This window comes from Neovison vison, chromosome 1 (assembly GCF_020171115.1).
Source record: "Neovison vison isolate M4711 chromosome 1, ASM_NN_V1, whole genome shotgun sequence".
In the NCBI taxonomy this organism is placed as follows: Eukaryota; Metazoa; Chordata; class Mammalia; order Carnivora; family Mustelidae; genus Neogale; species Neogale vison.
The window spans coordinates 32142362-32154660 of NC_058091.1; the positions used below are offsets into that span (position 1 = coordinate 32142362).

A 12299-nucleotide genomic window follows, 5' to 3' on the forward strand; every position below is an offset into this window, starting at 1 on the left:
ATGCCTAAAGATTTTAAGAGTTAATATGCTTATTTAGCTTTTGTAATTTGCCAATACTTGGAGAATTATCAAAGTCTGAAACCCTACATCCATTTCTAGGTTGCTTGCTTACAAAAATATGAAGAATTACCTATAACTACTATTTATACTCAAAGTTAGGTAAAATTATTAATTTCATTGTATTTCTTGGGAATAGTTTCACCCTAGTAAGGGAAAAATACCTAAGTTGTAGAACTTAGTGTGTTCTGGAGTAAGAGGAAACTTAAATTCTTCAAGTGAATTTTCATAATTGGAAGATACATTTAGTAAACTCTTATCAAATGTTTTTTCCGTGCCTGACATTGTGCTAAGTATTGGGTACACCAGAAATCTCTTTCGGTTGCCAAGGGATTTGAGGCAGTTTATAAAACTCAATATAAACAAATTAGTAAGGAAGGAAATTGTAGGTAAGAGAGAAAAAAAATGTAGTGCTTTAGGAATAAAAAAACCTGAGTTCAGTTCCATGTAGAGAAGGTGTGTACCTTGACCACCTTTGACCTAGATCCCGAATCTGAATATTGAGCACCACATTCAGTGCTACCATCTGGATCTAGTGCGTAGTCTTCTCTTTCCTGATTATTTTAGTAGTGTCCTGACTGTCCCCCTGTTTTTACTCCTCTTCCCTCTCTGTCTGTTCTCTACACAGAAACCAGAGTGATCCTGCTAAAACACAAGGAGGTTGTGTCACTTTTCTGCTCAAAACCCTCTGATGACAGAATTCCATCTCTCTCAAAGCCAACATGTTTATGGGACATGTACTATATGAGCTGCCTCTTATGTCTCTCTGACCTGCTCCTCTCCTCCCCCTCACTTTGTACCTCCTGCCCTCCCGCATTAGTCTCTTTACAGTTTCTCACTCCAACTGGTATCCTGCCACAGAACCATTGTGCTTGCCTTTCCCTCAGCCTGGAATGTTCTTTCCCAGATACCTGCTTTCTTACCTCCTTACTTCCTTTGGGTCTTGACTCATCCTCTCAGAGAGGAGTCTCTGACTACCCTGTCTACCCTTGATACTTCCCATTGCCCTTCCCTGCTTTTACTTCCTTCTCAACACTTCTCACTTTCTTTTTTTCTTTTTTTCTTTTTTTTAAGATTTTATTTATTTATTTGACAGACAGAGATAACAAGTAGGCAGAGAGGCAGGCAGAGAGAGAGGGGAGGAAGCAGGTTTCCCGCTGAGCAGAGAGCCCGATGCGGGGCTCGATCCCAGGACTCTGGGATCATGACCTGAGCTGAAGGCAGAGGCTTTAACCCACTGAGCCACCCAGGCACCCCCACTTCTCACTTTCTAATACACTATTTGTTTTACTCATTTACTTGTTTATAGCCTGCCTCACCTACCAAAATATAGGTAAGCTCCATGAGAGCAGGGACTTTGTTTTATCCACTGCTAACTCCCCAGAACCTATGGTAATGCCTGAATCATAATAGGAGCTCAATAAATATTCCTTGAATGAATAAGTGAATGTACTTGATGCAAAGCACAGTTTAGCTAATTCAGTTTAGCAAAGGTAACAGTAGTGAGACAGGTTGGAAGAAATCCGGGAGAGGGAGTAGCTTGAGGAGTGTCAGGGAATTTTAAGGAAGGGGTGGGCAGTTGTGTGAAATGCCACAATAAGTCAAGTAATTCAAGCACTGAAAAGAAAGGGCATTGAATTTGGCATTTAAAAGGAAAGGGCAAATTTAGGGAAAGCAAAACACATATTGCAGTGGATTAAGAATAAATAGGTGTTCAGGTATAAATAAGATATGTGGGCAATAGTTATTTTCAACATTTAAAATAAATTTGTAACAGTTGAATTTTTGTTGTTTGAATGTGAGTTGGCCAAGATTCAACTTTTATTTTAATGTTTGTGGGGTGCTTTGACCTTTACCAGCTGCTTTCACATATTGTTTGATGTTCAAAACCAGGAGGCAGTGTGGTGAGTGCTATTATGTAATTCTAGTCTGCCTTTTACAGCTGAGAAAGTACTGAGACTTGGGTAAATGCCTTTTCCAAGGTCACATGCCAGGAAGTGGAACAGGGCTAAAAATTAATCTTTTGACTCAGAAGTCCAGTGTTAACTTCTTTTATTTTCATAAAGGATTGATTTAGTTAATTTTACTTTATATGTGTATTTGGAAGCTAATTAATCCATTCAGGAAAAAGATGTGGCATAAATAAAGTAAGAGTTTGTTACTAATGTGGCACTGTGACAGGCAAGAAAATGTCAAGAGACCTGGACAGGGTCCACTTCAGGGTCAATTTGCTTAGTTGATAAAGTTTCATGGATTCAAATATTCCTAGACTCAGATTTACTTTTATATTATTTTCAGATGACGATTATGGGCAGGACTGTCCCCCTCATCTGTAATGCAACTACAATAAATATTGTTACTACCACTCTGATAATAGAGTTTTATGTCTACCATGTTGAATTATTTCTGTGTATTTTATGTGAAGCTGCAATTGAATATCTTGTAATAATTTCAGCATCATTCTAGTAAATAGTAATAGTTTTAAGGAACATTACAATAGGACAGTTAAACCAGTTCAGACATTTCCTTAGTTGAGAGGAGGCTAGTCTGATTTATTTTAAGGTCATTTAATTAAAGCTTTCACCCTGTGTGCCACATTCAAAATAAATTATCCTGGACTGTATGGATATTTGGGGGAACTGTCTTCTAAGTGTTTTGTTATGTTTTCGTTTTTTGGTTCTATCAACTCGGAAGTGAATTTTAGATAGGATAAATACATTCTCTGCTTTCTTAATTTTTCACTTAGCGCTAGCTGACTTTTTATAAGATATGAATACATCTTATCATATCAGATTGATTTTAGCCTAATCATGCCTATTTTGGTAAGTAGTAAATGAGAACTTAAGGGAAACAAGTTTTACATTTTCCCTAATAGAAATCCATTCTTCTGAAGGTGTCTAATAACAGTTGAAGTAATTCCAATGTACTTCGCAAAAGTATCTTTTCATTTTACAAAATTCACACAGAACATTGTTTTTACAGGTTTCTGAAGGTTTGTGGATCTGAATTAGTGCGCCTTGAATTATCGTGCAGCCACTTTCTTAATGAAACTTGCTTGGAGATTATTTCTGAGATGTGTCCAAATTTACAGGACTTAAACCTCTCCTCTTGTGATAAACTACCACCTCAAGCTTTCAACCACATTGCCAAATTATGTGGTCTTAGGCGTCTTGTTCTCTATAGAACAAAAGTAGAGGTAAGAATAATCATCATTTACATCTTTGCTTGTGTGATAGCCAACTGAATATTTAGTTGCCTGTAATTGCCCATGATAATACGCTTTCTGATTTTTAAATAGATTGTGATGCCACCTGGCTGTATTAAAATTAATAGAGCTGGTTCAATCATTTCAAAATTATTTAGTCTATTGTATTGTTTGTATAGTTATGGAAAATGTTCTTCTCTGTGTTCTTAAAGTTGTTGTAATACTGTTCATGTTTGCAGGTAGAGAAGTAAACAGTGGGCTGAGGTGAGCTGAAATGCTGGCAGGGAATTAATTAGAGAAGGAGGTAGAGTGACAGTGTGCAGGTGGGGGAGGAAGCAAAGTGGAATTTATCCAGGGCTAGACTTGGGAGTTAAAATTCTCAATACCATGGGGCCCCTGGGTGGCTCAGTCAGTTAAGCATCCGCCTTAGGCTCAGTTCATGATCCCAGGGTCCTGAAAGTGAGCCCTGAGTCAGGCTCCCTGCTCAGCAGGGAGTTTGCTTCTCCCTCTGCCTGCTGTTGCGCACCGTCTCTCTCCCTCCTGCCCCTCTCAAATAAATAAATAAAGCTTAAAAAAATTTTTTTCTATACCATAGTTTAGAAGATACCAAAGTGGAATCTTGTCATTTATATTGACCTACTTGCTTTTTTCACATAGCATCTCTAGGATTTCTTTCCAGATCACAACCTATAGCATCTGATTCTTTTCATTAACTTTGTGGTATAGGCTATAGTATAATCCATTCAACCATTCCCCAAGTGATCAACTTTCAGGTTTTTCCAGTTGTTTTCCTTTTAAAAATTACCTAGCAATAACATTCTTTTGTGCAGAGTTTTGCATCTACATGCTATTACTGCTGTAGGACAGAATCCTGTGAATGGCATTGTTGGATCTAAGAGGATGCGCCTGAGCTCCTGCAGTAAACACCCGCTTATTGTCATACTCTCCTTTCCTCTACTCCAGTCATGGTAACCTTCTTTCTATAACTTGAACATTCTGATCTGGTCCCAGTTCTGGCTCTTGCTTTTCTGCTTGTCTAGAATGTTCTTCCAGTTTATTACGTGGCTGCCCTTTTCTTAGCTCAGTATTCAAGTTTTTCTTTTCTTTTTTTTTTTCAAAGATCACTTTTTAGAAATAGATTAAAAAAAAAAAAAAGTAGCCCCCCATCCCTGCTTCTGGTTTGTTTTTTCATATCATCCAGTTTTATTTCCTTCTTATCATCTGTATCACTCTGAAGTGATTTTATTTGTTTTCTTGCTAATATCTTTCTCCTTACCCTGGGATATAAATGTCATGAAGGTAGGAGCCTTGTACATCTTTTTCATTGCCATATTACCAACGTCTAGAATGGTACTTGGTAAGATAGTCATTTGATAAATATTTATTAAATGAATGACTAAGATAACCAAATTATTTTTCCAAGATGGTATACCAGATGCTTTCCTGCTGTAGTGAACCCTTGCATGTCTTGAAGGTCACCTTAAATACCAAGGTATTCAACCTCTGGTATTTCAGTTTTCTTTTCTCTAATATAGAAAGAATAAAAATACATATTTCAGGATAATTGTAAGAATTAAGTTACATGTAAACTACAGGTTACATGTAAAGTGCCTAGAGGGCACCTAGAACATAATAAACTCTCAATAAATAAATATTAGTCCAAATAATATCATAATGGCAGTTTTGTAGTATATTGTACTCTATGGTAGGGATAATCTCATCGTTATACTTTTTAAACATTTTTGTTAATCCTTATATATTCTTCTTCTAGTTGTATCTTTCAGCAAGGATTTTATTAGAAATACATTCATTTTATTTCATTTTGCTCTTTAATAAGGCTTCCTATCGTTCATGTAGGCCTTATTTTACATCCAAGAGCGTGTTACGCATTGCGTCACCCCTTCTTTCTTCCATGCATGTACCTTTCCTGTCCTGCACTCAGTGGTGGTGTTGGTGGATGAAGAGCGAACAGGGAATGAGAAGACACGATTTAGGGGCCTGGCTTCTCTCTAAGCCTTCCACATAATCGTTGATCATTGGTAATACATTCAGATGTTATAAACTGTTTTGAAAAAAAAAGGGAATAGCAATTAATCTTAAATGCCTCTCTTTGCTCAAAGGAAGTATGTAGAAGAAAAAAGATACAAATTTGAACTTCTTGGAAGAGGTTTTTTGGTGTTTTTATTTTAAGAAGGAATACTAATTATCCAGTGCCACTTTTACCCATTTTTCTGAATTCTACAAAGTTCTAAAAGAAGCAAAAATGAGTATTATAAGATGTTGAGTCTATTATAGCATTTAACTTCAGAGACATTAGATCTGTGATTTAGTAGAGTTACACTTTACGTGCCTATATATAATTTACAATAATAAACATAACACATCTGTGCCATTTTATATGACTTAAGTCTGTGTGCATAGTGAACAAAGCTTCAGGCGATATCGGAGACCTGGATTTTAGTCCCAAAGTTTGGGAAAGTTTCCTGAATATATTCTGTTTGCTGTCCTATACATTTTGCATATAATTTAATTTCTTTACACTAGTCCAAATGAAGGTCCCAAAAGATTAGTAACTTTCCTAGTGGCACAGGGCAGTAAGTTAGAGTCAGGCTTTGAATCCAGCTTTGGTGGTCTTAGTATTATTGTTAAAATTGTAAGATATATCAAAGCATAGAATGGTGGTTATTCTAATATCTTTACTGTCTCTTTTTAAACCAGAGGTTTTTCCTTACTACCTATTCCTTTTCTAGTTTGCAACAGGTAAAAAAGTATAACATTGTAACTAATACACACAACATCACAATCCAGTGTAAAATATAACTACTAAGGTACATTCTATAAATATTTTCTTTTTTTTAATATATATTTTTTTAAGATTTTGTTTATTTATTTGACAGACAGAGATCACAAGTAGGCAGAGAGGCAGGCAGAGAGAGAAGGGGAAGCAGGCTCCTGCTGAGCAGAGAGCCTGACGTGGGGCTCGATGTGGGGCTTGATCCCAGGACCTTGGGATCATGACCTGAGCTGAAGGCAGAGGCTTTAACCCACTGAGCCACCCAGGTGCCTGGTATAAATATTTTCTAGTTGAAACTACTACAGGGAAGTGGAATGTTTGTCTTTTATTTTTATTATGAACAAACTTACTTTGAAGTCTTAGTTCTACATTTATAAAAAAGTTATTCAACTTATGTATACTCAAATTACATTTAAGTAATAGTTTGTGGAATCAATATGTAATAAATTGCTTTAAGCAAATAGTTTATGTGGGCCGATTCTCAATATTATACCATAGCGGAGAGTAGCATTGGGACAGATAGTCCCACGAATAATATTGGCATGTAAAATGATGTGTTGCTGATGTCTAGTATGTTCTTAAGTGGTTAGGCATAGCCAGGTGTGTTGCAAGTCTGATTACTCAGTAAGAGTGAGAACCGAGGAGAATGACAGCATAATAGGGTGAGAATTGCCTTTTATGCTGGTAGGAAGATCCTGGCTTGCTGACAGGGCCCCTTCCTGAGCCAGTGGTGAAACAGGCAGTGAGCACAGGGCTGTGGGCTTCTCTCCCGGGCAGATCTTACCATCAAGACTGCTGCATTGACCACCGAGCCTCATGCATAACCTTGTCAGGAGCCAGGGCTGTATCCTGGTGTATATCTTGTACGCTTGATTGCTGCTTTGGTCGTACACTAAAATGGGAGTGACCTTAAATAAGATCTAGCTGTCATTGTCACCAATTTTTTTTTTTTAAGATCTTATTTATTTATTTGACAGAGAGAGACACAGTGAGAGAGGGAACACAAGCAGGGGGCGTGGGAGAGGGAGAAGCAAGTCTCCTCCGAGCAGGGAGCCGGATGCGGGGCTCCATCCCAGGAATCATGATCCCTGGAATCATGAAGCCGAAGGCAGACGCTTAATGACTGAGCCACCCAGGCGCCCCCATTGTCACCAGTTTTTGAGCCCAGCTTTTTATTTGGCCTAGTTCATTTAAAATGTCAAACCTGTAAAAAGAAAACACAGAGTAAAATGGTTTCCAGGCATTAAGGGTGGGGAAGGATAAGATGGATGGTGTTTAAGGATACAAACATATAATGTGAATCAATAAGCTAAAGAAATCTAATGCCCAGTATAATGAATATAGACAATAATAATATACTGTAATGATATAATACAAATACTGATTGCTTCAATTATAATCATATTACAATATATAAAGGTATTAAAGTAACACACTGTACATCTTAAATTTACAGAATGCAACACATCAAATTAAAAAAAAAAACGATTTTTCTGCCCAGCTCCACTGTTTTAGCTAATTAACTGTAGCTGGTACCCCACAGTGAGAGAAAGCAGCAGTAGGAACTTGTTGTGACTAGCTGTGATTAAAAATTTTACCTGGTAGTAGGGCTCAGGTCTCTGACTCACACACTATTTGGTCATTTGCAAGCTGGGAAGATATTTGTTATTTAGTCTGTATCCGGGCCCTAAGTCCTATAACTCAGTCCTTATCGTCGTTTTTCTACTTAAAAGATTTAGGTGCTTGGGTAAGTCACTTGTACTAAGCTAAACGTTTGTCTGTTAAAAAAAAAAATCAAGCTTACCCTATCACATAGGCTATTGAAAGACCAAATAAGGTTATATGTTTAAAACAACCATACACTGTATAAATTAGATGAGCCTAAGTAAATGTGAAAATGATAGCGTAGATTTACTCAGCATGATCCCGCACAAATATTTCCACCTCCGTGAAGTATTCTTACAGATCTTCCTAAATGAGAGAGTATCTTTCCCATCATGTGCTAAGGGAGATTTAGGCTGAATTATCTCTTTCAACCTTTTGATCTATTTCTGGTGAAAGAAATGTTCATTCCTAACTTGCAGACTCTGTAATTGGAAGGACCATGTTTGACTATATTCTTCTTCATTACTGGTACATAAAACAGTGTCTGGTATTCACTATCATGAATATATGTAGTAGGTATTCAGTAAACTTGTGTTGAATGATTGAGTAATAGCTAGCTCATCAATTCATTTTTTTCATTATTAGATAAGCACATGTATTAAGCAGATGGATGGTTAGATCTGAACTTGAAAAATTTGTAAGAAAATATTTGAACTGTATTTGTTCAGAATTCTTAGCCCTAAAAGATAGTGAAATATAGTTCAAATTTGTTCATTTATTTCAAGAGATCTTTTTCATTTTTTAGATGTTTAGGTTTGAGATGAAAAATTGTTTCATCAGAGAAGTAACAAATGTCTTCTTGTAACTCAACCCCCCCAAAAAAAATCACTAAATAAGCTATTTTCAGAGTTAGTGGTACATAGTTGTTGAATTTCAGTGGATGCAGAGCAGTAAACATATGCCTGTAAAGAACAAGATAGTATTGCGATAGAGACAGAGTGGACTGGTGTTCAGTAAGCCCAAATGCATACTAAGAGTGTCACGGCTTGTGTTTAGTCATGTTGGGCGATCTTTTTTAGAAGAAATGACCCTTGAGCCAAGACTTCGGCCTTGTTTACTATATGATCCCAGAGTAACAAGTGAAATGGATTGGTAAATAGGGTAACTTTTTTTAAATGAATTTAGTGGGTCTCTTAGGCTGTACAGACAACATTTTTTAGGCAAAGATGGGAACTTAGAGCAGACAGGAAAGAAACTTGAACTTAGGATCTTCTACCATTCATGATGAAGAAGTCATTATAATAGAGTTGGATATATATTGATAGGAAGGACTTTGTTTCAGTCCCGTTGGTGCTTTTCTTCTCTGTTCACAAGATTCTTATAATGTATGATAAACATTGACTACAAGCACTTCTTCTGCCATACATGATGATGTATTTTCATGAGAGGAGGGCTGTAAAAATTTAACTCATTAAATAGACTTTTAAATAATTAAAAGAAAACCTTTTATTTCGAAATGATTTTAGACTTGAAGAAAAGTGACATAAAAAATAGATTCCCCTACCATATGCATAACTTTGTTTTTTCCTGAACCATTTGGGAATAAGTGGAAGGTACAGTTCTTTGCTTCTAAAGGGGCGTATATCTGCAACCTGTTCTTTATACTTTTGTTAGGAGCTAAATTGTGTCTTCTCCAAATTCATGTGTTGAACTTCTATCCCCAGTAGCTCATAATGTGACTGCATTGGAGAAAGGGTCTTTCAAGAGGTAATTAAAGTTAAATGAGGTCATCAGGGTGGGCCCCAATCCAATATGCCTCGTGCCGAGGAGATTAGGACACAGACACACACAGACAGAAGAGCATGTGAAGATGGGAAGAATATGGCCAGTTTTAAGCCAAGAAGAGAGGCTTTAGAAGAAACTAACCCTGCCACCACTTTGATTTCAGACTTCTAGCCTCCAGAATTGTGCAAAAACAAATTTCTGTTGTTTAAGCCACCTCTCTATGGTTCTATGTTAGAGCAGCCCTAATGGACTAATACAGCTTGTAGAGGATGGCAGAACAATAACTTTTTAACACATTGCATAAAAAGTGTCTTTAAGAGCAGTCCTGTGCATTTCCTAAAATAATCTGGGTTAGCGTTAGAACTTTGAGTCTGTTTACCTTTTCTTTGTTTGTTTAAAAAAATATATCTATATCTATATAGATATAGATAAAATCTGGAATGGGTGTGAGATGGGGCATGATAGTAGCTCAGTAAGAATGTCATTCTGTTGCTTAGCAGCAGACAAGAAAACCAAGTGTGTTTTTTAAAAGTTGGAGTTATAAATGGAACACCTGCATCCAGTTTTGATTGCCTCACTTCAAGAATGATAGAGCATAAATTGAAAGAATCTGAAGAAGTGAAAAAACTGATTATAGGTATTGTGGGGGACTAGTATATGACAGTAATCCGCAAGTATGGTTTGGCAGCTGTTTACTTGGCCTACCAGGGCAGAGCCGACAGTTTCAAGGACCCCGCTGCCTTCATCTTCATCAACTAGAAGACAACAAAAGTAGTCGATCTTTACTTCTGTTGGATATCAGCACTCTCCTCATATTTTCTTTCTTCTGTACCAGTTTATTTGGCAAAGAGGAGATAGAGAAGTAAAAATGTGTACCACCCTGTGCTTCAGCTGTCCCAGAAAAGATACATAAACTGTCTTTTGAAAACAGTCTGATTTGATTTAATGCCATAAATTTGCTTTCTGACACAGAGATAATGATGGTCTCCTTACTCCATTCTTATTTGACTTAAAGAACACATTATTTTATGCTAGTAAGTAGAAGCCAGGATGGCCTTTCCTTTAATGGAGTCAGTGCAGCTAGCAGACTCAAACGAAAGGGATGGCCACTCACTTAACAGAGCTGGTGTCGATAACTGAGACCAAGAGGAGAAACTGATTTTGGAAAAACCTATGTTGGTCACCTACATTGACTGATGCAGGCAGTCATTGGCTAACTGCCACTTAAATGCAGTCCACTTCAGACAGATTAATTTGGCTAGGTAACATACACAACGAAAGCATATTAGTAATTACTTTGTTCTGAAACACAATTTTTTTTCAAGGCTTTATTTATTTGATAGAGTGAGAGCAAGAGAGAGAATATGAATGGGAGCAAGGGGCAGAGGAAGAGGGACAAGCAGAGTCCCTGCTGAGCAGGGAGCCTGACGCAGGTCTCAATCCCAGAACCCCAAGATCACCACCCAAGCCAAAGGCAGATGCTTAACCACTGGAGCCACCCAGGTGCCCCCGTTCTTAAACAGAATTAAGAGTTAAGAATTTTAATAACTTTTATTATATTTAACTAGCTATCATATACTAGAAGTCAGCAACTTTTAAAGTCTTCACTCTATGTCTCCAGGCAAGAATGTATCTGTACTTTTTTTTATCTTGACAAAATTACTAAAGTTCCAGTGGGAATATGAGGCCTTTGGTGGGGTTGAGTGTCTGTGGCTGTGGTTCGTTGAGGGCCAGGTGTTCATTTAGGGCCAAGAAGCCCTGTGAAGTGCAGTGAGGTGGCATGTGGGGGCAGTGTCATCTCTTGGGGATCAGACTCATTATTATCCACCGGGAAGTCAGGTGTGAGAAGTCTACCTGGCAAGGGCATCATTCATTAGAGACAGCTGATGAGCTGATTAGCACATTCTCTCGCTGCTGGCATATCACAGGGGAAACCAAACTATAGTTATCAGACTTCTCTGGTGAGTTTAGAATGAGTTATGCGACTGGGAGCTATGCGACTTAAATGATTCAAGGCATTAGCAGAGAACAGGTGGACACTTTCATCTGAACAGGAAAGAGAACAGATTAAGTCTTTGGACTAGTGCGCTCTCTTTAAATGAACAGTGTCAACCAACATAGGCCTCAGGCTCCTCTTACGTGCTTCTTTACCGTCCAGCCCTTACCCCTCTGATTGAAACATTCTCTTTTTATGTAGTCAGTAAGGTTACTATCAAGTCCAGCTGGTGTGGAAACTGCTGTGAATTTGTGACTGCAGATCTCTGCCATCATCCATGATGGGTTGATATGGAAATTGGTCAGTTTAGTCTGTGAGCAAAACTGTATTCAACTGTATGATTATGGAAGAGATCCACTGCAGTGGTGAAAATAGCTTCTGAATGAGGCTGGGCCAACGTGTGTGATTTAGTTTACGATTTTGTTCTATCACACACTTGGACTTTGGGAATTTAACAAATTATTGGAACCATATTCTTTTTTTTTTTTTTTACATTTTATTTTTATTTTTATTTTTATTTTCCACATAACAGTATTCCTTGTTTTTGCACCACACCCAGTGCTCCATGCAATCTGTGCCCTCTCTAATACCCACCACCTGGTTCCCCCCACCTCCCACCCCTCCCACCCCTTCAAAACCCTCAGATTGTTTTTCAGAGTCCATAGTCTCTAATGGTTCACCTCCCCTTCCAATTTCCCTCAACTCCCTTCTCCTCTCCATCTCCCCAAGTCCTCCATGCTTGGAAACATATTCTTATATTCAGTTGTGATTAGGTATCATTATATAACCTATACCATATTGTATATTTAGACTGTATAAAAGATAACAATTTGTAGTAGATGATTCATAGCAAAGCT

General features: G+C 37.6%; 1 protein-coding gene across 1 annotated transcript in view; it reads left to right on the plus strand.

The window, feature by feature from the left end:
• FBXL4 (F-box and leucine rich repeat protein 4) overlaps nt 1-12299 on the plus strand; it is a 79196-nt gene that overhangs the window by 42383 nt on the left and 24514 nt on the right. The window contains exon 6 of the mRNA XM_044245251.1: nt 3040-3253. Within this exon, the coding sequence (XP_044101186.1) occupies nt 3040-3253 (214 nt within the window). The remainder of the gene's footprint in view (nt 1-3039; nt 3254-12299) is intronic.